The sequence below is a fragment of the Apis florea genome, unplaced genomic scaffold (genome assembly GCF_048593485.1).
Source record: "Apis florea isolate Af1SG1 unplaced genomic scaffold, ASM4859348v1 contig_3158_pilon, whole genome shotgun sequence".
Taxonomy (NCBI): domain Eukaryota; kingdom Metazoa; phylum Arthropoda; class Insecta; order Hymenoptera; family Apidae; genus Apis; species Apis florea.
In genome coordinates this window covers 2462599-2489538 of record NW_028256713.1, presented here as the reverse complement: position 1 = coordinate 2489538, position 26940 = coordinate 2462599, and the positions used below count along the sequence as shown (strand labels likewise).

Below are 26940 nucleotides of genomic sequence, written 5' to 3'. Positions count from 1 at the left end.
ATGATATAAATGAATTTTCGAGATTCATGAGAGAGTCACTTCCGGTTGAACGGAACGGCGACTAACCAACAATATGGAGGAATTATTTACGTCACGTAGACGCGAGACAATCACGAATTTGTCACTTGGATCGGCATTTGTATTTTATCGTGCAAAGGCAGTGTGTCACTGCGAATTCTCCGTGTCGGCCATATTTATTCCTCGATTAATATTCATCCAACGATCCTTCTATTTTTCCCCTTTTTCTACGACCACCTACTTTCGCACTTCTCTTTTCAATCCGATTCGTTTCAACTATACTCTGTTATAACTTTCATTCGTTTCCTTCTTAATCTTTTTAATCACTTATTGCGTTTACTCCCGGCGACAATACAAATTGAGACTATTGTTAAAAATCTTTCATTCTAAATAATGCAATCGTTGAAACCTCTCTACAAGATCGATAAAATATACTCTTAAAAATAAACTCTTAAGCAACTTCAATACGCAATCGAATCTATAATTTTTAAATTTCATTCGATCGTTTTTTTTTAAACGAATAGTTCATTAATTTATATCTCTCTCTGTACACCGCAATTTGTTTCAAAACTGTAGAATCTTTTGTTGGAAAAATCGAATTCTATAGGATTAGAAGAGTAATCATGAGATGTTCTAAAAATAATGATAATTATCAAAAGTGTACTGTTTACTCGGGGAAAAATTAATCGTTCTTGATTTCTCGTCGCACGCTTTCTCCCGTTTAAAAGAGTTTGGCTAAATGTGTCTATACAGGAAGACATAAAAGAGCCTCTGGAGAACGAATTGAACGATGTGCCGGCGTACAATGGAAACACGCACGCTAGCCGGAGAAAATTTAATCAAACACCGTTCCCAATGCACAATACGCAATGGAAAAGGAGCATAAAGAAAAAAAGATGGCGGTAACTAGAGAGAAGCGAGGACAATGTTTTCTTTCATTAATTTCGCTGCCTTTCTGTTCGGACAGAATACGCAGAGGAAATGAAAAATTCATTTCGTCATAAATAAAAATTTCATTCATTTCGTCGATAAAAAAAAAAAAAAAAAAAGAAATAATCAGAGTAAAATAATACTTATTATTTTTACAACAAACGACTATCGATCATTCATACTGAATCTTTCCACGATACGAAATAATTAATATTTTCTTCCGTTCCGTTATTGTAATTTATTCGAATCGTATCATTCAATTTAAATTAAACTTATTTAATCTTATAATCTTTTTCTTTTTTTTTTTTCTTTTTTTGATTTTTTAATTATACATTTGTATTATTTTTAAATACAAAGAAAAGTTTTTTTTTTTACTAACATATTTCAATAACGAGAATGACGCATTACGTTGTAAAAATATTATAATAATTAAATAATAATTATTCTAATATAATCTCCAATATTTAAATCAATTGTGACATTCTCATACCAATACCAATCGCAAAATAACACTAGACGTACAAGAGAATTTTCCTCCTTAAGTGCCTTGCAGTGCCATCTAATAGAGCACGAAGTAACTAAACTACTTATTCTCCATTCTCTATCTCTTATTATCAAATAGAACTCGATTATATTACGAGTAAACAATCAAACATGCAAAATTATTATAAAAATACGATACGATAAAAATTATTTTCTTATTCCATTCTTGCTTTATAACAAACATAAGGAAAAATTAATTTCGTAGCTGCGTTAGCGTAATGGCTAACGTGGCAGACTTTGTTCAAGTCCTCCCAATTTTACACGAACGGTCGTAGGTTCGAATCTTTGAGACCCTCGTTTGGAATTTTTATATTGAACAAAGTATGTCATGCAATTGAAATTTACATTCATAGTGCATATTCGTATAATTTATTCCTCCTCGAGGTTCATACAGTGATGAGTTTAAACAGTTTACACCCCGAGTCTGGTCGATCGAACCTCAATATTTCTGGGGATCTCGTCCAGACTATGAAAAAAGTAAACGTGTAGAGTCATAGTTACGCTGAGTATGAACTTCTTCTTTTTAATATTTAATTCTTCTATGTTTTACCTATATATAATATTCGTTTTAATTTGCAAATAATTAATATCACACGAATATAGTACAATCGATCGAAAATCGGAGAACGTTTTCCTAAAAAAATTTGGAAAAAAATATTTATGAATTCGTAATTCCAATATATTCAATTTGAATTATTCACACGATATTATCGGAAAAAAAAAAATCGTTCAATAATTTTTTCCATCACGTCATACAATAGTTAGATTATCAAATCGATGCATGATGAATATGTAATTATCCTTCAATAGAATTCACTTATATACGCTCCAAGAGAATTTTCAATTTTATCACAGCAATGTCGACTGCAATAGTAACTGTATATTGCTTGTTTTAATGCATACCTCTCACGTGTTGTACACCGGATACGATGCGACTCTAAAATTCAAAACTCATTACAGAGTAGGAAAGGGAATGGTTACACACAATTCCGGAAATAGGTCGGTCCGCGGTCAGCTGGCAATCACCACGTTAATTACCATGTTAATTAGTGAACAGATCGAGACTGTTCTGTCAGTCAACGCCTCTTCGCTGATCTTAGCAGACACTGATCCCTTCCCCCTTTCAAATTATTCAAGAGAAACGCAACTAGACAGCAGGTTTTCACCACGCGTCGTAATCAAACCAATAGAATTTTAAAATAATTTTCGTAATGGCTGCAGCTCGAGCACACATATTATCTCGTGCGATGAAGATGAATATATATAATTTTATTTTTGAAGGAGAAATATTTTGGAACGTGATCTGAACGAATTGATATCACGTTTCTTTCTTCCTTTTTTTTTTTTTTTTTTTTAGTAATAAATTGGAACGAAGCTAAGGTATTTCTTTGATTCTGAAAAATGGAGAATGATGTTCTAAAGATTGCTGGAAACGTTACGGAGCAATCGTGGGAAAAGTTTAAGCAGTTCACAGCTGAATCCAGAACCTTCGTACAGGGAAAGTTTTGTTTGTGTTTGTGAGATGATATTATCCATTTGCTTAAAGATAATAAAACTTTCGTGTTAATTTGGTTAGAGAATATTGGGTCATTCAGAGATGAAATTAGTTGATACTATTTTAAAACGAAAAGCTAAAAAAAATTATACGGAGAACGTGACTTATATTACGTTACAATTAACATTCGCTAAATTTTTAAATTTGAAAAGACACTGAGAAAAGTATAGAAACGAAAAATCTGTGGAAAGTGTCGAGAAGAAGGAAAAATTCGCGAATTATCAATTCCAAGAATCAATTTCCAAGAACGAACACATTCGAAGTCGAGAGAGAAGGAAATATTTGCCCGAAACTTGATCTGAATAACTCTCTGGATTGTTATTCCATCCAATTATCGAAGGTATTATTTTAACGAAAATTTCGCAATATTCGGCTCGGCTAGGTAGATTCCACGTTTCGAAAAACAAAATCGAGGAGGCATTCGAACGACGAAACTGTGCCAGAGGCTTTATTAACCTCGTTAGCTGGGAATCACGACGAAGCCGAATAATATTTCGGAATCAAAGAGGGTAACAAGGGCGGAAGTTCCTTTTGTGACAATAAGGTTACCTCTTCACATTGCGAACATTATTTCTCTTGGTCGATCTTCGTTTCTCGAAACGTTTTCTCCCAAGTTTCTCGCGATGTATCTCTTTGTTCCAGCCATTCATTTTTCTGGGACACGTTTCGATTATGGTCACGCTTCGAGTGATCGACTATAAGTAAAAAAGAAGGGCGAAGGGAAAAGAAAAGAAAAGAAGAGGGGAAATCCTTCTGTTCATACTTGAATTTATGGCTTCTCCTTTGAAGAACTCGTGCAATTTTTATTTCTCGTTCTGCTGCTCGCTTTGTGGCTTTTCATCATCCGTATCCTTTATCTCTGCCCGTTTTTCTTTAACAATCTCGCGTGACACGAGTTCAGAATAAAAGAAAAAAAAAAAAAAAAAACGGAGGGTCAAAATAATGGAGTAATATAACGCTTCGGAAAAAGTGGGATGAAAGATTTAATTGGTAATTCGTTTCCTTTCGAACGGAACTTTCTTCGAAATGAAATTTTAACGATCACTTCTAATGAACTTTAATAACATCGTTTTTATTATTATAAATAATCAAAATGATCCTGCGATTTCAATTAAAATCGATTCAACCGAATTCTTCTCTCTTCTACGCGAGAAATTTCTGTCTCTCAATTACGTAAAGACTTCCTGTTCCACACACTTATCTATTTTTTTTTTTTTCTTATGTAGTAGAATCAAGAAACGTAGATCGTTTCGAGATATCCTCGATTCGAGAAAATTTTATTTATCATTATAATTAATTCGTTAAAAATATTTTTGGTAAATTCCGCTTTTTTTCTCTTAATTCAAATATAAATACCTTAGTTATTTTTAAATTTTCTCAATTGTCACGTGAAAACATATATATGCACACGCCACTATCGAATGATAAGTCGACATTTCAATGCCGTACGTATACATCCAATATCAACCACATAATATTTACATCTCTTTCGAACAACGCAGACAGCAATACCATTCCAGAGTGTCCCTCGTTCCCGATTGCCTATTATTACGGCGCCCATCGACGAGTACACCTCGAATACCAGCACGCCTACCTGTACGCGGGATTAATTATTGATCGAGCTTCGCCGTAGCTTCGATTGATCGTTAATTCGGGGACGCGTAATTAATTAATGCGTCGTGTCGGATGCATCGGACGCTTACAACATCCTGGGAGCAGAGATATCGCGATATGTTTCAGTGAAAAGCTCGCTGCGAATCCTTACGGATATTCGACCGGCCGCTAATTAATCTGTTCGTCGAATTCGCGATGGAAATCGCACGCGCCATTATTGACCGGTGGCTATTGGATACTTTCGTCGTCACTTGGTGAATTAAATTTATTTAGAAACTTGTTCTTTCTTTTGATTTTATTAAACTTTAGTTTTTTTTTTTTTAATAATTTTTGATCAATTGGTATTAATAATTTTTGAGATAGATTTAGAACTTTTCAACTTGTTCTTGTCTAATTATTCGTATCAAATTTTTAGGTAAATTTACGAAACGAAGAATTTCTTATGAATCTCTTATTCCTTAAGCTTTGTTAATACTGTCGAAAATTAGTGAACGACAGGACGAAGTAAAATTGAAATATAATTCTAAAATCGATTCTTCGTTTAAAGGATAAAAAATAATTCAAAACAACTGTTAAACGTGTTAATTGAGACACGGTATTCCGACTTTTTGTCACGATCTTCCATCGAGATATTTTAAGAAGGAATATCATATTCGTGCAGCAACATCAGAATAGGTGGGATGAGAAGAATGAAGCCATCTCGAGGTTAAAGCAGTGAGAAAAAGAATTCTCCTCCGAGGTTAAGGGCAAACAAAGAGGGAAACCGTGGACGGGTCATCCGTGTGGAAGATAATAATATTCGAGCGCGCGAAGTCGAGGGCGGTTGCACAATGGGCAGAATAATTCCTGGGGAAACCAGTGTTATTATCTATGAAACACGCCACTTCTTCACTTTACATTCCATTAAAACGGTTGATCGTTCTTGTTCTTCGAGAAAGTGTGGAAACGGAATGATCCATTGTAGGGGGAGGGAAAGTGTGTCTCTCTTTTCATCGAGATGATTCGTGTCCCGGAACGGAGAGATGGTATCGTGAAGAATCTGCGATTTATTCAGAGTTTGGTAAATTTTTATTTCAGGGGTGAAGATCGAGAAAATTGTAAGAATTAGTTTTGCAGATATTTCGATTAAATCGTGAAAATTTCGACGATCTCGCGAGGATATGAAATTCGATTCGACGAATCGAGATGTATCGATTTATAATCTTTCGAGAAGATTGATTCAATTTAAAGAAGCTGTTCATTACTCAATTATTCAATTTCTACAGAATCTCCTTGCTTGTACATTGATTGTTCTTTATCCATAGCGAAGGTTTAATCAAATGCGTAATCGATTCTAATGAAAATCTTGGAATTAATGAATGGTCGATAATGATTATTCAAAGCACACTTCGATCGAATACACCTCGATAATGAAATTGAAACCTTAAAATTTGATCGAATATATACCCATTGAATCGAAATAGAATATAGAAAAACTTTATTCGATGAGAAATTTCGATTTAAATAGAGCGATATATAGGATAGATGTGAAAGCGAAATGTTTGAAAGCACAGTGAGGAAGAGAATAGGGAAGGGCGCCACCAGTCGGGTAGAGCCCGGCGGCAAGAGGGCCCCGTTCCCTCGTAACCTCGAGGGTTTTTTTGACGCCAGGTACGGCGTGGGTGGGCCCAAAGCGGTAGGCTGGACCAGCCAGCCTTGTATCCGCGTCACGATTCGGTTTTTGTAACGAAATAGCCCCGGATTCCGCTTCTAACTCGCTAATCCGATCCCTCTCGAATCACCTTCCTCGATTTTCATTCTTCTCGCTTTTTCTTTTTTCTTCTTCTTCTTCTTCTTCTTCCCCTCCAATACGTTTCTCTATATTTTTCTATTATTATTATTATTATTATTATTTTACTATTATACATGATATAAAAATAACGAGGAAATATTAACGAGGATACAAACGATTTCTAGTAGAAATGCTCGCCCAACCTGTTTGGGGATTAAGATATAAGTTTCTTATTTTCTATCCTTAATACAAACTTACATTAACGGTTGTTTCTCGTCTTTCTATATTTAATGCTCATTTACTTGCTCGCGAGATAAGTAAATAACGAAGCTACAATTTTCCTTGGACGATCGTTCGTAAAAAATAAATTTCGAAAAAAGTAGTTGTGGCATCTCTTACCACGCGGGCGTCGCCAACTTCCAATATCAAAATTCCAATCAGAATTCGGCAGAATAATGGCTCGACGAGAGTAGAACACCACCGCGACTTAATTCGCGGTTTCGATTATGCTCGCAAAACTTATTCGAAACAATACCACCTGGTGGCTTTGGTTTTCGAGCGGTGCGCAAGACGTCTCGTTTAGCACGAGCCTTGACACGATAATTGCGTCACGACAAGTTGGTAATTGCCCGGCTTTGATTCGCCACCGCGTAAAGATCGTCGATTTTTGCGATCGGCGAACACGCGGCTATTCAACGTCGCATGCTTGATTCATTTAAGCAGAGCGGTCGTCTCGTTAACGAGAATTATATTTTATTTCTTTCGTCCATCCTGCGGAATCCTGGAGAAGGAGGAGAGGTGAGGAAATGAAGATCTTGGAAAATTCTTTTTTAGAATTTTTAAAATTTTGGAGCTGTGAAAATGTTTAATTGGAAATTGGTTCGATTTGTTGCGTTTTGTTTTGGAACCATTTTTGATTGATAATTAATGCTATATTTGTGTTAGGTTTCGATGAGGAAGGGATTGGAAGAAATAATGGAAAATCGACATTTTGGAAAGATTTTGAAGTTTCGATTCTTTTTTAGAATTTTTAAAGTTGGATCTGTGAAAATGTTTAATTGGATATTTATTCGATTTTGTGTTACAGGTGATTATTATTGATTGATAATTAATATTAATATTTTTGTTAAGTTTCGATGAGGGAGGGATTGGAAAGAACAATGGAAAATCGACATTTTGGAAAGACTTTTAAATTGAAGTTTCGATTCATTTTTAGAATTTTTAGAATAGAGTTGTGAAAATTTTTAATTGGCAATTTATTCGATTTTATTATGTAGTATTGTATAAGTTCGGATAATAATAAATATTTGCCAATTTTTAATCAGACAAAAAACCCTTTTTGAAATTTTCACAACAAAGCGGAGAGATCGAGTACATTTTGAATCGAAATATCCAACGTAGTTAATTATTTTCAACTCGCATTCCAACATTTTCTGATAATTGGTTGCAAAATCTATCGATAAATCAGTGCCAGACAAAATATCAGACAGATATCGTCGAAATCTGATTCAAACCACGATCGACGAACCTCAACCGACCATATTTACGTTCATTATCCACGCGACTGGACCAATTAACCGAAACGAAAACGTCCAAAAGTTGAATTTGCTCATCCAAATATTAGAATGGAGTCGTTAAACGATACGATGTTTCGTGGATTAATTAAAACACTCGTCGTGTTTATGTAAGCGGACTCGTGACGCTCGCGTTGAATCAACATAGGTGTCGACCCGATTATACAATCCGTCTCGTAACAAGCCAAGCAATTGCAATGATGCTTTCAGATCGTTGCGAATTATGTGTCTATTCCATTCGTTTCGATCGAATCGTTCCATTTTTCCGTCGATGATTATTCATTCTCGAACGAGAAACGAAAATGTTCGATGCCAAGCGAAACTTGCCTCGATCCTCGCTCGAATCTTCCACTCAAAAACCACGTTACATTTTTCGCGCGTTTCGCGCGTGTAAAGAGCGTGTATGAGATTGGTTGAATTTCATTCACGAATGAGCGCGTTTTCAACGACGTTCGACAAGATTTTTCGATCATTCGTGTGATGGAAGAAAGGTTTAATGGATTGGAAAGTTGCAACGGACTGCTCGATTGTCAAAGCTATTCGCGATATCATCTGTTTACAATGCAATCTGACGACTTTTCTTGTTTGGACAACGGGGGTGTTTCCGCGTGTGTAAAGGAGACTCTTCATTACATGTGCATATATGGCCACGGTAAATACAAACGCAGAGGATTAATATAAGCTGAAACATTACACGGGCCAATTCCCATAATAGGCTTCATTCTCTTCTCTACAAATTCCTGAACCTGAACAAATAGATGCAAGAAATTGTGACAAACATCTCTCAGAATCAAATCGCAAATCATTCCAGCTTTGATCCGATCGTTATCCTCCATTGAACCGCATCGAACTCGTCCTACTAAAACCTTCTCCTCCTCAAACGAAAAAAAAAAAAAAAAAAAGAAGAAGAAAATCGGCGCAGTCACTCATCGAGACTCCTCTAATCCAGGTGCCCCCTAAGAGCCACGCGCTCGATACACCGAGCTCGAGTCGTACACCGAGCGCGCCACGATTGAGAAAAAGAGAGAAAGAGAGAGAAAGAGAGAGAGAGCATCGATCCGACTCTCGATCCAATCGGTCGCGGTTCTCGCCGAGAGGACTTTCACTCGGCGTCCGTTGATCGGCCGAAGCGGCGAACGAGCGGGCGAAGCGGAAGGCAGAGAGAAGAGGCGCGAGGTGAAACTCCGTCCCTCTCCGCCTCTGGTCCCGGGTTGACTGACCTCGATAGCGAAAGAAAGGAGGTGGCGGTGTTCCGCGGGAAGCGAAGAAGGAGCGGGTTAACGGCGACGACGGCGATCACGGCGACGACGGCCGCGACAACGACGACGTGCGCGACGAGGAGTGGCCGAGAAGAAGAAGAGCAAATTGGTGCTCCCGGTAGCAGGGGCCCATGAGCGGAATGGAGGAGAAGCTGCGCGGCGTGACGAAGCGCGGGAGCAGGCACGGTCCCCGTGCAGCGGGGCCAGCCGCCTCCGATTGGCCGGCCGCGTCTGGGTCCGGTGGTGGGGGAAGGGGCCAGGCTACCCCCTCCAGCTCGCAGCCAGCCGCGTACAACCGCGAGAGCCCGGGCAGGCGGCAGTCCTCGCGGGACGGCGTCGAGCCGACGGGCCAACAGGCCCCACCCGAACACGGCGAGCTCCTTTTCAAGGTCCTGCCCTCTCTCCTGATACACACGTCTCGAACGAAAGAGAATCGGTGGTGTAGGGATCACCTTTTTGCGCCAACCCTTACCGCGTTTGCAACCGGGTATCCACTGGTGCGTGAATTGTTTGCGAACGAACGAACGCACGCCGACGTGGATTTGCGTCAGCGGAGATCCATCGACACGGTAAACAAAAGTGGACGATTGATTTTGCTTACCGTCCTACGCTGTGTTGCTGCGGCGAAGGAAATTTATTTGCGCTCGTGCTTTTTCTTTTTTTTTTTTTTATTCGACGATGGAGGGTGCGAGGGATTTTTTTTTTTTTTTCTTCTTTTCTTATATGGGCACGAATCATTTTCTTCTCGTCGCAAATTTATTCGAAAAGTTTGTCAACACAAGTTTGATGGACAGCGAATGAATGTTTAGTGGATACCCGGTTTTCGAGTTTTCGTATAATTGAAACGACGATATCGTGCGCAGTTTTAGATTATATTATTTGACTGATTTTTAGGGAAATTAAGAAAAACTTTATGATGATTACTTCACTTTAATTATCTGATAGCTAACTTTCGATCACGTTATCACCGTTTCCAAACGCAACTCTAAAATTAACGAGCAAAAATTAACTTTTTCAATCAAGAATAACATTTTTATGCTTATAAAGTGTAAGCATGCTTGTAAGTAAGCTTCTACACTCTTTTTTCGCAATCACGATCTTTTCAGCGAGTTCATTCTTGGAAGGAAACCACTTTTCCAATTTCACTCTTCTAATTTTAGTCTTTCCAAGAGGGAAACTTAATTTTCAGAGTTACTTTATAACACCATTGCTGGCCATCTTTTAATCTATTTATAAAACATTCCTATCCCGGTAATAGTCCGTGGAAATTACTAATTTTATCATTTATTTCCATTTCTCCTATTTCTCATATGCTAATAATCCACATTTTAACGATTTACGATTGATCGAGTATGATCGTTTGACGAACAATTTCACGATCAAAATCCAAGTGAAAACAAGAAATTACTTTGACTACAATTGATTTAGATCAATAATTGAATGAGATAATCACTTGAATGCGTTTGGACACGAACTCGTTACGTGATACAATTCGATCTGGATCTTAAATTTAGCTTTCGTTGAATTAAACGAAAAAAAAAAAAAGAAAAACGGTCGTGGAATTTTAATGATTTCATTTCATTTTTCTCATCGTAAATAAATAACGAAGGATCGTGCATCACTGTTTTCTTTCTATTAGAGATTATATGGATAAATACCTTAACGGTTGAGTCGAGTTTTATTACAAGAGAAAATTATAGAAATTAGGAATATCGTCCTATTTTCTTTTAAGGGATATAAATAATTTAAGTTTAAAAACTGCGAAAATAGATGCGAAAATGATCAAGCGAGAATTCGATTCGAGAAAACTTGAAGATTTCATTGACATTTTCACAGAAAATTTGTACGCAACATAGGTGATGCTACTAGGCGACAGCGGAGTCGGGAAAACCTGTCTTCTGACGCGGTTCAGAGACGGAAGATTCCTGTCTGGCAACTATATAACCACCGTCGGCATTGATTTTAGGGTGAGAAATTATAAATCTTCATTAGGAACGAACGCAAACGAAAACGAAGCGATAACGAATCGATTATCGTGATCGAGAATCAAAGAGACGAGAAATAAAGCCAAGTGACTGTTGTGAAAATAGTTTGAAAATGAGAAAATTATTTATTGGACAGAGTATATGGATTGTTTCTATGTATTTTCAGAACAAAGTGGTCGTCGTTGACGATACGTCTATCAAGCTTCAAATATGGGACACGGCCGGACAAGAGAGATTTCGAAGCGTGACGCATGCCTATTACAGAGATGCTCATGGTAATTATGCTATGTTGATATGAAATTTGTGCACGGTGTTGCCAAACAATTGACAAAATTATCATTGATTGTTTGCGAGAAGTGGAAGTAATTTTGAATCGTTTATTTTAATTCAAATTGTTATAGATTAGCGTAGATAAAAAAAAAGGAAAAAAGAAAAAAAGTGTATAAAGAGTTAGTTACAATTAAAATATATCCATAATTTTATTCAAATTTAATACGACAAACTTATATCGCGTATACTGTATCAGTTGATCAATATTTATTTTCGTTAAGAAAATAATTTTTCAAATGGTCGTTTAAAATTTTCAAATTTATTACAAAAAATATCTAATTATAATCGTTTTATAGATTTGTTTCCATTTTTTTTTTTTTTAACTCGCAAAATATTAAAACTGACAGAAGAGGCAAATTGCAAAATATTTTAATTGCATTACCGTTTTTATCTAATCTCTATATTTACATAACGCGCTAATTAGAATCGCTAATTAGAATCGCTAATTAGAATCGGTGTAATAGTTAGATTAGATTAGTCACGTGTAAATTTAAATACGTATTTCTTTTATCTTTCGACATCTTTCTAATTGCTGCCAGTTAGAGAAATAATTAACGATATGAATAGCGTGGATTAAAAGGAATTTTTCATAATAATTTCCAGAAGAGGTATAGGCAAGAGCTCGTTTCGCCTATACAATCAGTTTTCCATTTACAAACAGCTTTGCATCTAATAATCACGAGACAAGGCGATAGCGAAATTGCTAGTTGGACAACTTGTCTGGAGAAGCAGGAATAGAGGACAATAACATGACAATATTCATTGCGAGGCATAAATTAGCGGATTCTCCGCCGTGTCTATGATTTCATTACAATAATAATACCTGTGTCATATACGTCTGTGAAACTAATTTTAACCACGCGATACTAATCAAATCTGGTCGCGCATTTGTACAATTTATTATAGATTTGTAATACAAGATAATTTTAGTTATTTCGCAAGTTTATTTATTGTGCGACATTTCTAATTCTAAATCATGTAATATGATATCGTTACAAAAAATTGGCGAACGAGATAAGTCAATTTATTATTACCAATTATGTATCAAGTTTTTGCTGATCGACTAATGAAAAAGAATGGTTATCACGTAAAAAATTTACGACGTTTTCGCGTAACTGGTATGCAAAAAGATAAAAAAAAAAAAGAAAAAAAAAATCGGAAAATCCACAGATAGATGAATATTTATGTAAATTGTGTTTCTATATTATTGCTTTAACTACGTTTCAACTATACAGAAACGATTTCTTTGAAGAAAACTTTCTAGAAACAGCGAAATGAAAGTACTTGGACAAAACGTTCTATTACATTTCAATTTAAATGATGCATGTACATTTTTTTAGAAATTACTTATATTCAATCTATAAATTTTAAAATAAAAAAGAGAAAATTAAAAACTGAATGAAGATAAAAATTTTAATTAGTAATAATTCCATTTAAATTCTACATTTTTATTTCTCAATTTTCAACTACTTCCATCAATGGCCACACTTTTACTACCAACCCAGTAAAATAAATTTCCCTTAAAATGTTTCGAAACAATGACTATCGATTTCTATCGATACAATGACGGTATGATAAAAATTAGAAAAGTCAGTTTTTCTACCAACCTTTTATAATCTTTCAAAAGCAAGCGTTGCCAAATACAACGAGATAAATTTTTCCTAAAATGTTTCGAAACAACGACTGTTCTCATCGATAGTGATGCGTGGATAAAAATGAAACAAGACTTTTTTGCATCTCTCCATAATGTTTCAGAAACAATCGAGTAGTTTTGCTACCAACCGAGTAAAATAAATTTTCCCTAAAATTTTCCCTAAAATGCAATAACCATTTTCGACGATACAGCAGCGCCGAAATAGGTCGTGGAACGATTCGGAACTAAAGGATGGCGTTCATTTTGGAAAGCTACTTAAGCGAATTCTAAGGGTTAAAGAGAACGGTGGAGGAAACTCGGCGTCCGCCGTAGGGGGTCGGCCATTGTTTGCGGGGAGGAACCTTCTTTCACCGTAGATGCAGCCACGACAATAGTCGGACGTCTCAAAGGCATGGTAACAATTACGACGTGGAGACGTTTCGACAATAGTGTCTCCATCATCGGATATTGCTCGAACGATCGAGCTTTCGTCTTGTGACGAGCTTTAAGCCGTCATGAGAAAACTGAATTTTTCATGGCAGAAAAAAGAAACAACATTCGATTCTTGTTTTCATTAATTGTTGTGGAACAAGTATGATCAATTTTGTTCAGATCTAAATAGAATTATTATCTAGAAGTATTTAATTATCTGATAGGTTTTTGGGTCTGCAGCCACGTGTTCAGGTTAATGTTTTGTTTTATGATTAGTTTTATGAGTGTACAGTTATTCGTTACTTTAACACTGTGAAATAAAATTATTCAGAATTTTATAAGTTTTTATAAGAATTTTAAAACTAAAGAAACTTTAATTTTCAATAAAAAAATACAAATTAAAAGAACGCTCGAACATTTAAAAGAATATTTTTCCGAGAAAATTCAAATTGAAGGAGCTGTATGCAGCAACTTGTTTCAAAAACTTCGAATAATATCCCGAGAGAGTCATTCTCAAGAGAGAACAAAGGCAAAGACACACTTAATTTCCTCGCGTTTCAATTTGCCAACCCGTGAAAATATTCGTTTCACGCGACAAAAACGAGCGAAATGGTGATAACGAATAACGAAACAAACGCGTGTAAATTCCTCTGATGATAAAAAAAAAAGTGAATAAACGAGCTGTATGCGGTATTTTACGCGTAACGTGAAACATCGCATAGAAACTTTTTGTCTCCGAGCGTCTATCAATCGCGAGTATCACGGCCGATTGCATAACGACCATTATTCGTTTCAGCTCTTTTATTGCTGTACGACGTGACGAACAAGACGAGTTACGATAACATCAGAGCCTGGTTGAGTGAAATTCGGGAACACGCGAACGAGGATGTGGTCATCATGCTATTGGGTACGTTTCGATTATTTCTAGACGGTAAATCTAGTGTCTAGTGAAGAAGTCGATAGTGAAATCATCGTTTATTTTAAGTTTGAACGACTTAGGAACTAATCTAGCAACAGCACTGTTCGACAAGGACTGCTGACTCAACTATGCTGCAAGATCTTGCAAACCAAGATCTTCTGAGTGGATAAAAGTGATCGGAATAAAATGTTGAATAAATATAAGATTAGATCCATTGTCATAGAATGATGTAACGCGTAGTTAAAGATGTATCTGTGTGTCATTTGAATACGAGTGAATAGGAAAAACGCAGAAAAGGAAGAGAGACTTTCTTTATCGTCTTTGCGAGAAAGTTATCACGACGATCAACTAGTTTTTGTAACAGTAGTTTCAACAAGTTTCTTGTTTTTGTAAAAGTATAGAAAGACGTTCTAAAAATATCATCGTTCGAGTTATTTAATTAAATAATTCCTTTACGTTTCGAACTAAGTTTGTATATATTTGAATTAGGATCGAGAGAATTGTGATCAATGAAACGTTCGAATTTTCTGTCAGATAGGGATCGATCTCAGGAAATAATTGTTCCTAAAAATAAATTGTGAAAAATTATCAATTGTTAAAACAAAAAATGTCCATTTTTCCAAAGCAAGATAAATAATGTAAAGTAATCAGTTAACGAACATATCAACTGAATTTATATGTTTATTGCTTCAAAAGTTTACCTAACTAGTAATACTAAACAAGTTATATATGTATATTAATCTCGAGATATCTCATTAAGTCCATCCCATTAGACCAGTTCTAAACAAACATCTCAATCAACTATCAAAGCAAAATTTCCAGTTAAACGAGGTCTAATAAATTGAAATTAATATTTTCAGGTAACAAGTCGGACTGCGGAACTGAACGAGTGGTGAAGAGGGAAGACGGTGAACGGTTAGCGCAAGAGTACAAAGTTCCCTTTATGGAAACCTCAGCTAAAACCGGCCTGAACGTTGAATTGGCCTTCTTGGCCGTTGCTAGGTACTTCTGAATCCTTCCATCAATCGTCATCGATTTATCATTATTCATTAATAGAACGATAAATAAATGAAACATGTGGGACTCTAATTAGAAATGAAACTTCGCAACAGCATAGTGCAATTGATTAACTGTCAAATTAAAAAAAAAAAAAAATAGATAAACGAAACGACGTTGTTGCTATTTTGATGACGCTATGTGATTTGGCAGTTTTATAATTGTATATATTTATAATATATATATATATATATATTTATATTAATATAGAGTATGATATACATACGATGTTCCGTTTCATTTTGGCGATACAAAGTTGGTAAATTGATCTTTGCTACAACATCAAAATAACATTGAACCTTTATCTGGATCGGATCCAACAATGTGCATTTGATAGTCATTAAATGTTATTTTATATAATTTCAGAGAATTGAAGGCGAGGAAAAGCAACGACCCAGACGATACGAAATTCAACGTGCAGGACTACGTTCGTCAACAATCGCAACGAAATTCATGCTTCAATTCTAATTGTCTGACTACCTGAACTGCGCAATAACCCTGCGCGTACATTTTCCTACAATAGATCGAGACGAATGGTGGAACATGAACCGGAACTGGTCATAAAAATGGCGCGAAACTATTTTGATCGTTCAAATATTCGTCTCCGTGATTCAGAGTGGAAATCGTTGAAACGTTACAGATTTACAAGAAAGATGCATTTTTCTGTGAACTTGCACAATTTATTTGTCACAATTTTTTTATTTAAACAAACTGATTTTCTATAATACTTCGTAGAATTATTATATACAAGAAGTTATTTAAAATCTCGAATCTTAATCGTCGAAAAATCTCAAAAAGAATGAAAATACGTTTTTGTTCCACCAGAAAAGTATATTTGTTAAAGGATAAAGGAACATTATAGACGAATAGGATGTCAGTATTTTTGAAAGAAACCGATAGAAAACTCTTGTTGATGATACGTGTATAGAAATCTATTTATCGATGGTTAATTCTGTACTGTACATTAATGTGAATAGTTAACGCGAAACAAAAATCTGCAATATATAACATAGATATAGGGAATCTCTTCATGGTTCTAATTTGCACTAATTGTATATGATCGTTACGATGTTAGAAAAAAGTGAAAAAAAAAAGAAGAAAAAGATTAAAAAAAAAATTTAAAAAAAATTGTATTTAATTTGGTATCGAGAAATTAATGAAATGTCATGTGAAAGCTCATCATGTACCAAGTAGATATACGGTTTTAGACTAACCGTTATGTAGAAGAGCTTTCCCAAAATATACTATAGCTGCCATATATACAACATGATTTACTAAAAACGCTCAATATTTTGTTGAAAAGCTTGTTCACTTGTTAGTTTTTAGATGTGAATGATTGAAATATTTCAGTCAAAAATATGTGTGTGTATAAAGATATATTTGTAAATCTTTTAATATTTATTTAGACTGATAATTGTTTAAAAAATTTCGTGTATTTGTATTTCATTTTCAAATTTTATCCTGTTTCACTTTGTTTTATAATGTATGCGTGTAATCGTGTAGTTTTTTCATAACGTTCATTAGTAACATTAGTCACGTGACTAACACGTCTGATTTTTAAGATTTTCTATCTAATGGAATATATACGACACGATATTTTCGATTAACTCAATTTACATTTCAAATTTTTGGATCTTATACCTACTATATTACTTTTATAGTCGCACAATGATCATTTGCAATCGATATTTCAAAATTGATATAGAATACCGAACGTTTGATTTTATTCATTCGCGATTACTGAACAAACGAGCGAAGTCATTACAAACACAAGGAAAAATGGAACGAAATATAATCATGTAACATTATCTGCAATATATGTGCAATGTATCTTATCAACGTGTACAAATGACAAACAGTTACATGTCAAATGTATATTGAGAAGTATATATATAAAATAAACGACCACTCGACCAACTATAAAATTGTTTTTTGACTTACCACCATTGCCTCCGTTTCCTTGTTTGTCACTGTCAATCGTGTTGTAAGAACTCTCGAAACGATTCAACGATTATATATTTATTGTCCACAATGAAATATCTGTCTCTCTTCTTATCACTGAATATATATTCCACATATTTAACACTCGCGAATCGTGATAACATTATGATTGATAAATAAATACTACGTTAAAAAGCAGAGCGTGCATCTGCCTAACGCGCGCTCCTCTTCTAACTTGTTCCTTGAACCCTGGGAATGAGTCGAAATGGACCGCTCGGTCTCAGTTTCAAATGTCGACGTACAAACAAAACGCTGCGTCCCTAACCTGCTTCTGAGAAGCGCGTATCGCTGGCAGCCAGAACACCTAGCTGATATCGTGCAAGGAAGTACCACGAGTGTTTACGTCCATAATGGACGAAGTGATAGAGTTACAAAATATGGAAAACGTATGCAGGCTCTGCCTTTCCACCGACGAGCCAAAATCATCGGTGTTCGAAGCGGAAGAGTCTCCGGTATCGTTGGCCAATAAAATACAAGCGTGTTTGTCGATTCAGGTACGTTTGATATATTGTTATTTAGTAATTTTTTCATTCTTTTTAATGTTTCTTTCTTTTTTCGTATCTTTCAACTTTTTGCATATTATTTCTGTAATAATGCGGGTACATTGAGGTTAGGTCTATACTGGATCATGTATTATAGATAAAAACATTGATAAAGATTGTGACCATGAGTTTCTTTGCTTTTTATTATTGTTGGTCATTGTTAGGCAAAGGAATACGTTTTTATAGCGATAATACTCTTAAGAAAACCCGATTTTTATTCAAATTTTGGAGCATACATATTTTGATCGGGTTCATGAACCTTTTAGATTTTAACGACGGACAAATTATCGACGAAAATATGCGCGCAATGTGTTAAAAATGTGAATCAGTGGCATAATTATAAGGAAATATGTCTGCGTTCCCAAGATAAATTGCAACAATGGTTGGAACAGAATTTACAATCAAGTCCGATGGTAAGTATACATATTATATTAATTTTGTGTTTTGTTAATTTAATATATATAATATATTTTAATCAATATATCATTTTTATTTGTTATAGGTTGTAACAATTAAGGATGAACCTGTTGACTTGGACTTTTGTGAGGACAACATTGAAGTCATATCCGAATCTACCAATGATTCAGATTTGGTAAGTTTTACTATGGTTCAAAACAATTTTTAGAAAATTAAGCTATATTAAATTTATGTTTTTGTTTGTAGCAAGCTACTAATCTTGAAGAGAATATGAATTCTTTAACGAACAATGTTCAAGTAGAATTAACTGATGATGAAATTAATTTTGAGAAAGACCAGCAATCAACTTTAACAAAAGATGTGGATATAAATATAAAATCTGAACCACAGGATTATGACACAGATTGTACTATAGAGATAGAATCTATAACAGGTAGTGAACTTGTTTTGAATCCTCTTTCAAACACAGAGGATAGAATTATGGAGGCTGATTCTACCCAAAAATCCAATGCATCCACATCAGCAAGTAAGAAAAAAACCAGAAGAGGCCCACATACTCACTTTAGAGGTGCACGTGTTTTCAAACAAAAATGTGTACATTGCCAAATTAATCTACACTCTAAATATTCTTACACAAAGCACATGGAAAGATTTCACAGTGACAAACAGAATGGCACTAATCAAAAATCAGAGTTGGAAGATGAAGAAGAGCTTGTTGAAGATTTAGAAGATGAGTTAATGAGCATGGAAAAAGATGCTCCATTAACGCAAGTGCAACAAAACATTATTAGTCAATTGAAAACTTTCATGTGTTATTCTTGCGAACAAACTTTCAACGATCGTAGAAGTACACTTTCCCATATTCGTCAACACATGCCTGATTTAAGGCCATACACGTGTATTGCGTGTTTGACAGAATTCCCAGATCGCTCGATGTACAAACAACATTGTAAAATGTCATTCGAATGTGCAATGAAGATTGCACTCGTTATACCGAATGAAGGTGAAGAGAAATATTTCACTTGTAATATGTGTTTACGTCCTATGCAGAATAGGAAACAGTTGCTTAGTCATTTATCAAAACATTCGGATAAACAATACGAGGAATTAATATCCCCTACACGATCTCCTCCTAAACTAAAACCAATAACTCCCTTACCATCTCCGAAACAAGAAATAATGAAGGAGTCACACAATGAAAGTTTAAATATACCACATCCTTACAAAAACGGCGATCCTGCGCACAATCATATATGTGATTTGTGCGGTATGATTTACAGGTACAAACCTAATATGCTAAAACACAGAGATCTATGTCAACGTTTATCGTCTGAGGTTAGAACGTCCTATAAGTGTGTTCATTGTGGCATGACGTATCTCGTGTTTAGAAAGTTTCATAGTCATATCACGGCAGATCATAAAAAGAAAGAGTTCACTTGCTCTGAATGCAGCAAAAAATTCAGATCTCCTAGTGATTTCTTAGAGCATCATGAGATGCATCGAATGGCGCGTAATCAGAAACAGCCTCTTCAATTGAAAAGCGATTTAATGAAGCACAAACAGAATATATCGACGTCGTTCAAGGACTGGGATAAATTCGAAGCTGAAATGAATTCAAATCAATTATCTGATAGCAATCAATACAGTTGTGCACTGTGTAATTTGGAATTCTCAAATAGAGCTGAATTAACGGAACACAGAAATCTTCATCTGAAAGTGAAAATCTATTCTTGTGTTATCTGTCGTAGTATGTTCAGTAGTGCAGGTGCTTTGGAAATTCACATGAAGGATCATGGAATAGAAGACCCGAATGAGAGAAATGCAAATATTTCGTGCGTAGAATACGGTACCGTAGAGGATGATTCACGAGATTCAAACTCAATGAATTTAAGTGCTATCTCGGATCCAGGGCCAAAACATAATAATTGTAAAAAATGTGGAAGACAATTCTCAAATACCGCGAATCTCAAGAGGCATATAAGAAACATTCATCCGATCGAGAAACCTCCTTACAACTGTTCTCATTGTTGGTTATCATTTAAGAGCAAAGAAATCCGAGATCAGCACATCACATCCGCACATTCAAAGGCTTCGAAAACTATGCTTCGATGCCCTCAATGTCCACAGACATTTGTCTTTGAAGCCAATTTAGATCTTCATTTCAAAAATTATCATAAAGATTGTCGTTTCAAATGCGATATTTGCGGTAAAGAGTTTTTGAAGGAAGGCTCGTTGAAAATTCATAGAAGTTGGCACAATAGAGAAAATTATGGGCAGAGTTTGAAATTTATGAAGAAAGAGGATCAAAAACCTTTGGTAGAACCTAAACAAGAAGAATCATTCAATACGAGCGTTAGTGGTCGGCCGGCTAGAGCACGAAAATCCTATCCGAATTCATCTCCGACAAAACCTAATGGCAATTTCCAATGCCAAGTTTGCAGTGATAAGTTTAACGATGTAACAGAATTGAGGAAACATTTATGGGATGTGCATTGTGCTCGTAACAAAAGCGAGAAAACCTTTTCAGGTGATGAATTCCAATGCGAACTTTGTACGAATATTTTCCCTGATAAGGAGACGTTGAACGTACATATACAATGGCACAAGGCTCAACCCATTTTGAGTGATATTCGAAAGACCAATTTCCCTTGTGATATCTGTGGAAAACTTTACAGTTCCAAAAAGGTATTGGCGAGACACAAAAAACTTCATAAAGCGAGCTCCGTGGCTGTTAGCACTTTTTCGAGCAATCAGCCTTTATGCACAATTTGTCATAAAGTATTTAACAGTAATCAGTCATTACAACGTCACAGGCTTAATTTGCACAGCAATATATTTTCTCAACGACCTCAAACACAACAGTACAATAATACGAGAAGAATGTCTCAAGAAGAATCGAAACCCAAAAAAATAAAATTAGAAGAAGAAGATAAAAAAATACCATTTGCTATGGATGCCATGAGCGCAGGCAGAAAGTCGGTGATGTGCCACGGCTGTAAGAAGTTCTTCCCGAATATGAGTGTGCTGTATAAACATAAACAATTGGTACATAACAAGTCCCACATGATAAGGAACATCGCGAAATCATTGACAATGGAATGTGTACCATTGCATTGCAATGACGGCAAAGTCGCATGCAACATTTGCTATAAAAAGTTCTCTGGTGTGCCGAATCTCCGTCAGCATTTCACTGTGAAACACAAGAATGACCGGCCCAAATATAAATATGCTTGCTCTATAGACGGCTGCAAGCTCACGTTCCCTACGCAATTGACCTTAAAGCATCACGAATTGTCACATACAGTCACTATGTTCAGCTGCTCCTTGTGCAATAGACACGTGTTTAATAGAGCAGCTATGACGAATCATATGCTGACAGTGCACAACACCATCTACGACGCCGAGAAGAACAAGAATTTCCATAGAGAGATGGATTTGAGTAGTTACGTGGTGGAAGGTGCGGTAGATGCTACTTGCCCCCGATGTAAAGTGAAGTATCCCAACAACAAGGCTATGAAGATTCATTATTTCAAAATTCACGAGGGCACGAATCAGTAGAATTTTGAATCTTCTCGTATATCTGAAATAATCTGCGGGGATTCGAACAAGGCGTATAGATGTTTATGACGAATCGAATATGGATGATGTAACGAATGCTTGATCCTATGAACAGAAAGACTCTGCGAGTTGAATAGGCGCTGCTTTACATTCACATTCTTTTTTACCAAATCACAAAGGCACACGTTAATCTCTTTATCCAACTTTAGCAATTATGATGTTCATAAGAACGTGAGGAATACCTAGTGTCTCCTGACGTTTATTCGTTTAGTGTGCACGATTTAAATATACACATTTTTTTGTTTCGTTTTGGATATCGCGGGAGCTACTCCCTGTTAAGGCTATGGCAGGCCTGATCGATAAGTTTTGTAAATAAGGCATTGTAGAGAAACCAAGAAAAAGGGAAAAAGACCTACATGGGAGAAAGAAATTGTCTATATATCTTTTCGTTCGATGTTTTTACTAAAGTTATACAGTTTTTGTTGAATGAATTTTGCATTTGTACATCAAGACGTCAGTTTTCGTTTAGTGAACACTGATATATTATTAAATCGGAATTAATAACAATATTTATTGACACGTTTCAAATCGACTAATCAAATTGATGATGAATTTTATTTAAATAATAAACATATCCAAATGAATTTTTGAAACGTATTCAAATGAATAATTGATAAATATTATTGAGAATCAGATTGAAATTGACGATTAGCTAGTTTATAATTTCAATCATTGATTTGAAATGTGTCGATTCGAATGATGCATTCGACAAAAAATGAGATATCATGCTGCGTGATCTCTGCTATATGAGAAATATTTACATAGTATATCCTATTTTGTCTTTTCTTTTCTTTTATTTTTTATTATCGAGCAACGGTAATGTTTCCATTGCGATCCGTAGAAACGTGACAACTGGAAAACTGTGCATTCCTAAAAGTTAGAAACGAAGGAGTGACATATTTTTTAATGGTATGGTTAAGAAGATGGTGGATGATTGGGAGGGGTGAGCGATAATGAGGTTAGATTATGCACTTTATTTTACTAAAACTGCTGTTTTCTGGATGCTAAAATGGAAAACTCTGTTGTTCTAGATTTTATTATTATATGCATACTTGTAATGTATGCAATGTATAAGCTGTAGCGTTTTTTGCATATAGTGAACAAATAAAGGGAGAACTAATAAGTGTAGATCTTCGATTTTCCAAGAATCATTCGATGTTTTCCTCGTTCACAGGATAACACTGTGAGGATAGTGTTTTTTTTTTTTTTTTTTATATATATATATATATAAGTTTCGAATTTTCTATTTTAAAACTGCTCATAATAATTAGGCTATCATGTTCCTCAGTGAATACATCTCTATCGCATTTATGGAGATAGTTCCCGTGGTGGCCATCAGAGGGCTGCCGTCGCTTCATGGTCTTGTTGGGTTTTAACCTTATATTCTTTCATATAGATTCACAAATATTTTGTATCATAGATTGGAAAAAGTTTTTTTCAATATATTTTACCAGATGTAATCATGTTGATTACGCATCTCTCGTGTGTGTATGGTTAGTTGTCTCAATCATAATCATTGCTTCATGATACTGCAGATGGCAGCCATCTTGAGCAACAGACCTAGTGAGAAAGAACCTGGCAAGACAAAGACCAGGCGTGAACAGCTCGATCGGTTAGAACACTCGCAACTCACGGGTGAGAAATAACCAATTTAGAATCGCGGTCCAGCAATTTGGTTCTTTTTCTATTTGTGCTAAAGCGGTAGAGGGGAACAATCTGACTTCTTGTACTGATTTTAGATCAGACTAATCGTAGATCTTCTTTTTTAGCGTACAGTGTATTTGCAAACACGCGTTAAACGTAACAAGTAGGTAGCTTCTCTGATAAGATCTCTAGCAGATATAAAAGGTGTACATAATAATTTACCTTGTTTACCAAACTATCATTGTTAGTTAAGGTTTGCTCATAATTACAGACATGTGTTCGTGGATAATAAAACACGATATTGAGAGTTCGCACAATATCTGCGAGTAATGTACATACAGACTGTGCGCGTATTGTTTATCAATATCTTATGTAACTGCAAAATGTTTGTGCTATTCAAAAATACTTATTTACAAGTTGTGTCTTTAAGTCTGGACAAGTCTTTAACTCGTAGTTAATTTTTTGACTATATAGTGATTCGAACGATCGGATTCCTAATTGCTTTTGAACAGTATTTAATGATTAGTATTTGTTGTTGATGTGACGGTGCAAGGGAAAAAAGGAAGGGCATTCCGCTCATTCCTCCTGACTCCATCTTTCATGTTTCCAAATCCTCCCATTGTTAAGTTTTTAGCGGAAAATGTTGATATAATAGTAAGATATGTTGTAGCATTATATATTTTATTACATCTTACGCTTAGTTTATGTCCACACCTAATGTTTTAAGGTCAGTTGATCTTGATATAGTCTATCGTTTATTCTTTTTGTCACGCAATGCTGTATGATTTGATTTGTAAATTTAACACTTTCGGTAAATAATGAAAATATCGTGTGCCCCATTTTAATGATTGTATATTAGGATGAAACAATATACAGGGCTAATGTTTTTTCATGTATTATTTATAACTTCTAATAGTGAAAGAAAGTTGCGGTTTAAATTCACAATTTAATGCAAATCATATTCTTCGAGGCATCGTAAGTCAATCTAAATGTTTTATATAACGATAGTTTTTTTTTTTTTTGTGAAAAGAAGGAAACGTTTTATAAAAATTCTTTTATTTGTTCAAGAGACAAATTTTTTAAATGAAAAATTCAAAACTTCTAAACGATAAACCTCAATAATTCGTTTAATGGAAATTACCTCTTGTTACCTCTATGCTTAATACATTGAAATATTGGATGCAAGTTTCTTTCACTATTAATGACTAGTTACGCAATTTTTGATTTTTTTCATACTTATTGTATATCTCGTGTATATTAGAGAAGGTGGTTCCATTGAATGTGAAATCAGTGTATCGCGCATTCGTTCCACCCGCCATTTTCTAAAAAACGCACTGTATACATCCATCATCGTTAAATATATGAATTTAATATAAATTTTATCCTTGACCGCTAGAAACGTGAATGTTTTTTGACATTACGAAACGAATGAGGAAAATTAAAGTGCTATTCCTACTATGGAATATTTGCACGTCCAACCATTCCGTCTATCGTTAAGTTTCTCACACCAGATGTTTGAGACGATAATTACGCTCCCGCAATGATCATTCTACGTAACTACGATAGTTCCGAACTTTTCAGACGATAATTGTATATCTGTAATGAAGGAACAATAATATAGAACTATATTTCTGTACATGGAATGTTTTTGTACAGTGTCTTTTTATGTGGATCATGAAGAAAGACTGTAAAGATGAAATTCATTTCATGCATCGAGCATTTTTAAAAACGATCCGAAACGTTTTCGAAACGGGTTATCGAGCAACGTAAATCGTAAATGTTCGTTATTTGCTTCTTAAGGAAGAGTGCACAGAAACGTTTTGATGTTCAAGTAAAAAAAAAAAAAAAAAAAAAAAAAAAAAAGATGCAATGTGATGCATTCTTCGAACGGACGACAATGTGAAAAAACTGTGAAGCACTACTAAACCATTATGCAAATACACGAACGTTGCAATTCTTTTTTTTTTTTCGCAGATATTTATCAATATTATACATATTATATATAAATGTGTGTACATTGCATCGATATATAGTTACCTCTATTGATTTCAATATCTCCTTTGGTATATAAGTATTGTAGAATCCGAAGAAAAGATGAGGGAACATTTTCTTTCTCTGTCTTCTTCGCGAACAGAGACATCCATCAAGCGCGCAATGAAATTAAATTTAAGAATTATATTATATTATAAACTACGATAAGTTTTAAATATAAATGAATTTTACATTAAAAATAAAGTTCTACGGAAAGGAAATAAAACAATTTTTATTCTTTAAGAAGGAAATATTCACGGGATTTTCCTGCTGATACACGAGATACGTATCAAGCGTAAATATATAAATTGCATAATTAAATCGATAAAGTTGTATCACGCCCTAAAATTCGTATCTCTTCGCTCTTCGCTCTCAATCTTAAGACACGTCGGAAGACACGTCATCGGTACAATAATGTAATTATTGACGATCACAGACGGCGATAATGGCGGTACAACTGTGCCTCGGTTCCACTGTTTCGCGTTCAGTGGCGTTCTATGGCGTCATAGACGAGCGAATAGCCGCTAAATTACACACCACGTGCAACGAGCGCGTTCCTTATGCGGCTTTGTACGCAGCCATCCTCATCGGAAGAAGCTATGCACGTGTGGCACATTGAAAGCGCACGTGCGCACGGTACCTTAAAATTGTTGCAAGAGTCCTTTTTGCGCAGACCACCTGCCGCATATTTTGAAAGAGAATGCGTTGATCGAATGTCTTAAATTTTTCGAAACTGATATCATCTGCGATGACGAAATATATTTCCCTTCACGTTTCTTTTTTCTCGTTTACGTATTTTATATATAAATTTATTATCATTATCTTTTTTCGTGATCGATGCATAAAATGGGGATCCATGGGTACTATCGACGAATGAATAAAAATTTGAATAAATTTTGACAACTAATTTAGATCTCTCTCTAAATTGAACGAATGAATATATTTTTCAGAATAAAATTACACAATGGAATAATCGTAAACGAGCAAAATCAATACGTATTCGATATCGAATTAAATGTGTTGCGACCTGTTATTGATCAGTTTAGAAGTCGACGTGTGGCATAATCT

General features: G+C 35.2%; 2 protein-coding genes and 1 long non-coding RNA gene across 7 annotated transcripts in view; 2 read left to right on the top strand and 1 right to left on the bottom strand.

Annotated features, from left to right (window-relative positions):
• Positions 1-17544, top strand: part of LOC100870928 (ras-related protein Rab-37) — a 106606-nt gene extending 89062 nt beyond the window's left edge. For 2 of the 5 annotated variants that reach the window (XM_086909661.1, XM_086909660.1), the window contains exons 5-9: positions 11121-11231; positions 11416-11524; positions 14441-14551; positions 15424-15565; positions 15986-17544. In XM_086909661.1, coding sequence (XP_086765787.1) covers positions 11121-11231; positions 11416-11524; positions 14441-14551; positions 15424-15565; positions 15986-16103 — 591 coding nt within the window. In that variant the 3' untranslated portion in view covers positions 16104-17544. Of the gene's footprint in view, positions 1-9137; positions 9654-11120; positions 11232-11415; positions 11525-14440; positions 14552-15423; positions 15566-15985 lie in introns of those variants that run through there. The other 3 variants (XM_012493561.3, XM_086909662.1, XM_086909663.1) reach the window with 3 other exon arrangements.
• LOC147657428 (uncharacterized) overlaps positions 1-17688 on the bottom strand; it is a 31816-nt gene extending 14128 nt beyond the window's left edge. Inside the window, exon 1 of the long non-coding RNA XR_015292450.1 lies at positions 17561-17688. This is a non-coding gene — a long non-coding RNA (uncharacterized LOC147657428). The remainder of the gene's footprint in view (positions 1-17560) is intronic.
• Positions 17689-17835: 147 nt separating this feature from the next.
• On the top strand, positions 17836-23325 carry LOC100871046 (uncharacterized). Its single transcript, XM_003698835.4, has 4 exons — positions 17836-18114; positions 18429-18575; positions 18665-18754; positions 18826-23325. Exons 1-4 carry the CDS (start codon positions 17971-17973, stop codon positions 22135-22137), a joined length of 3693 nt encoding a protein of 1230 aa, XP_003698883.2. The 5' UTR covers positions 17836-17970; the 3' UTR covers positions 22138-23325.
• The last annotated feature ends 3615 nt before the right edge of the window (positions 23326-26940 follow it).